The sequence below is a fragment of the Penaeus vannamei genome, chromosome 40, assembly GCF_042767895.1.
Source record: "Penaeus vannamei isolate JL-2024 chromosome 40, ASM4276789v1, whole genome shotgun sequence".
NCBI classification, from domain to species: domain Eukaryota; kingdom Metazoa; phylum Arthropoda; class Malacostraca; order Decapoda; family Penaeidae; genus Penaeus; species Penaeus vannamei.
The window spans coordinates 17,262,067-17,265,575 of record NC_091588.1 but is presented as its reverse complement, the minus strand read 5'-3'; the positions used below and the strand labels follow the sequence as shown (position 1 = coordinate 17,265,575).

The 3,509-nt window shown below is 40.6% G+C and overlaps 1 protein-coding gene across 1 annotated transcript in view; it reads right to left on the bottom strand.

Annotated features, from left to right (window-relative positions):
* Nucleotides 1–1,396: 1,396 nt before the first annotated feature.
* LOC113822355 (uncharacterized) overlaps nt 1,397–3,509 on the bottom strand; it is a 3,613-nt gene continuing 1,500 nt past the window's right edge. The window contains exon 2 of the mRNA XM_070117197.1: nt 1,397–3,509. This exon is cut by the window's right edge and continues 666 nt beyond it. Coding sequence (XP_069973298.1) covers nt 1,435–3,509 — 2,075 coding nt within the window. The 3' untranslated portion in view covers nt 1,397–1,434.

Here is a 3,509-nt window from a genome sequence, read left to right as displayed (position 1 = left end):
AGCAAAATGTTGAAGACCAAGTATAAGTGATAATAACTCTTTCTCAATGGTAGAATAATTTTTCTGGGCTGAATTAAATTTCTTACTAAAGTAACAAACTGGGTGATCAATGGCCTGGTCATCTTCCTGCAATAAGACGGCACCAGCACCAACATCACTTGCATCTAAAGCCAATTTGAAGGGCTTACTGAAATTAGGAGCTTGCAATACAGGGGAATTAGAAAGAATAGCTTTGACTTGATCAAATGCTAGTTCACATTCCTTACTCCACTCAAAGTTGATACCTTTCTTCAACAAATCAGTAAGGGGAGCTACCACTTCTGTAAAATTTAAAATAAACATACGATAGTAACCTATCATACCTAAGTATCTTTGTAATTCTTTCCTATTCTGAGGTCTGGGACACCGACATATAGATTCAACTTTAGCCAGTGGTGGGGCTACTGATCCCTGTCCAATTACATACCCAAGATACTGTACTTGGGCTTTAACAAATTCACATTTTTCGAGGTTTACAACAAGATTAGCACTGGAGAATCTATTCAAGAGTTCTCCAACTTCAGAGATATGTTCTTCCCAAGAATCACTGTAGACAACCACATCATCTATATAAGTTACACAGCCTTTGATTCCTGCAGTAATAGTGTTCATCAATCTCTGAAAAGTGGCAGGAGCATTTTTCATACCATAGGGCATCACTTTACACTTATAAGTTTGACCCAAAGTAACAAAGCATGAAATGTCCTGAGCTCGGTCAGTCAAAGGAACTTGCCAATATCCCTTTAGTAGATCAAACTTGCTAATGTAATTAGAACTTCCCACTTTGTCGATGCACTCATCCACCCTTGGTAACGGATATGTGTCTGTCTTAGTCAGAGCATTGACTTTCCTAAAATCAATACAAAATCGATATCCCCCATCAGACTTGGGCACTAGAGTCACAGGTGAACACCACTCACTTTGGCAAGCTTCAATTAGTCCATGTTCTAACATATAATTCAATTCTTGTTGAAGAGGGGCAAGACGATTTGGATTTACACGGTAAGGCGCCTGCTTCACTGGTGCAGCATCCCCCACATTCACATCATGCACTGCTAATGTTGTAAGTCCTGGTGAGTCCCGGAATACATCCTGATACCGAGACAAGAGTGAGACAAATTCTTCTCTCCGCTCTGCTGTTAGATGGGTGAGCTTATCTGATACCTTGGTCCAGGCGTTAGTGTTCTTCTCCCATGTCCCAGTCATCTCCAACGTTGGCGGGCAAGCATTATCTTCATCTTCTGTGGGTGTTAGAGCTACTGCACACACTGGAGCATCTGGTGAATCCCTCTGGTAGTATGGTTTTAACATATTTATGTGACATAGTCGACTGGATTTTCTCCTATCTGGGGTGGAAACAACATAATTAACATCACTCAGCTTCTGCTTTACCAACTATGGACCACTAAATTTTGCCTGTAAGGGTTGACCATGTATGGGAAGCAGAACCAACACCTGATCACCTGGCTGGAACACCCTCATTCTCGCTTTCTTATCGTACCATTTCTTCATTTTCTTTTGGGAAGAAACCAAGTTATCTCTAGCAATTTTCCAACTATGGTTCAGCTTCTCTTTAAAGTCACTAACATAAGATAAAAGTCCTACATTCTCATCCATACCAAGCCACTCTTCTTTTAATAATTTTAATGGTCCTCTCACCTCGTGGGTGAACATTAACTCAAATGGAGAAAACCCCAAGGATTCATTTGGTGTTTCTCTAGTAGCAAAAAGCAAGAAAGGCAAGCCTTTATCCCAATCCTTGTGACTTTCTGTACAAAATTTTGTAATCATACTTTTAAGAGTTTGATGATAACGTTCTATGGCACCTTGACTCTGAGGATGGTAAGCAGTGGAAGTGATCTGCTCAATACCTAGTTCCCGGAGGGACTGTCTGAAAACTTTGGACATAAAATTTGATCCCTGGTCAGACTGCACTTCTTTAGGTAAGCCAAACCTTGTGAAGAACTGTAATAACTCTCTTACTACTATTTTAGCTGAGGTATTTTTGAGAGGAACAGCCTCAGGATATCTAGTAGCCATATCCATGATAGTAAGAATATAAGAATATCCTGTTGCAGTTTTAGGTAAAGGGCCAACAATATCAATAACCACTCTGGAGAATGGAGCATCAAAGGGGGGAATGGGTATTAATGGAGCAATATCAGGAGGTTGATTAGGCTTACCGACCATTTGGCATGTGTGGCATGTTCTGCAATAATGGGAAACATCTTTGCGAATTGTAGGCCAATAAAAGTTACGCCAAATCCGGTCTAAGGTCTTTCTTACCCCCAAATGTCCTGCCAAAGTAGAATCATGAGCAAGTTTCATTATATCATACCTATAAACATTTGGAACTACTACCTGGTGTACTGTCACCCACTCACTGTCAGTTGCTGGGGACGAATGGGGTCTCCACTTACGCATTAATACACCCCTTTTCAAATAGTAACAAACTGACAGTTCATCACACTCATTTTCAGCCACAGCAGCTTCAGCTAAGTCTTGCAACTCAGGGTCAGCTTGCTGCAATTCAATTAATCCTTTAGACATATCAGTTTGATTAACTAGTGCTACTCTATCTACAGAGTCAATGGTGGCAAAAAAGGTATCAGCCAAGTTAACAGCATCAGTATCAGTAGTAGTGACAGGATTGATTACATTCCCAGTCTGAGGTACTTTAATATTGGTTGACATGGACCTTGTTACAGCACAGGCAGGGAACACATGGGGTACTTCCTCAACTAATTGCTTAGTTTCTTCCACAGCTACAGGTTTCTCAGATAATAACGGGACAGGGTTCACCTTGTTGCCCGCTATATCATTTCCCAACAGGAAATGAACACCATGCATAGGCAATTGATCCACCAGGCCTACACACACAAAACCCTCAAAGAATTCACACTCAAGGTACACTCTCACAGGGGTAACAGAGATGGATCCTCCAACTCCATGAACAACTATTTTCTCTGGGCTTTCAAAATCAACCAAACCTTTTAACATGAGAGATTTTAAAGCGCCAGTATCCCGTAAAATCTGAACAGATTTCTTTTCCCCACCCTCAAGTGAGACAGTACCTTCATGCATAAAACTATCATACGATCCAGTGAAAGCCCCATCACCACTGTTTACATCCAACTTTCTTAAAGAAGCTTTATTTTCATTTCTGGGGAAAACAGTTACAGGTGAAAACTTTTTGGATAAACTTACTTTAGTGGAAACCAAGGCTACTGATTTAGCCTTAATTTCTCGTGACTTCTTCCAACACTCTCTCTCCCAATGGCCAGTCTTCCCACAGTAATTACAAATCTTACATTTCTTCCCTTGTACAAAATCATGTGGCTTGGACATCTTTCCATGGTCCACTACATCATCTGGAAGAGCAAACTTACAGTGAGAAGCTGCTACAACATCTCTCTTATTCTGAAAACCCGGAAATTTATTAGTATAGGTCTTATGTGTCAATACATACT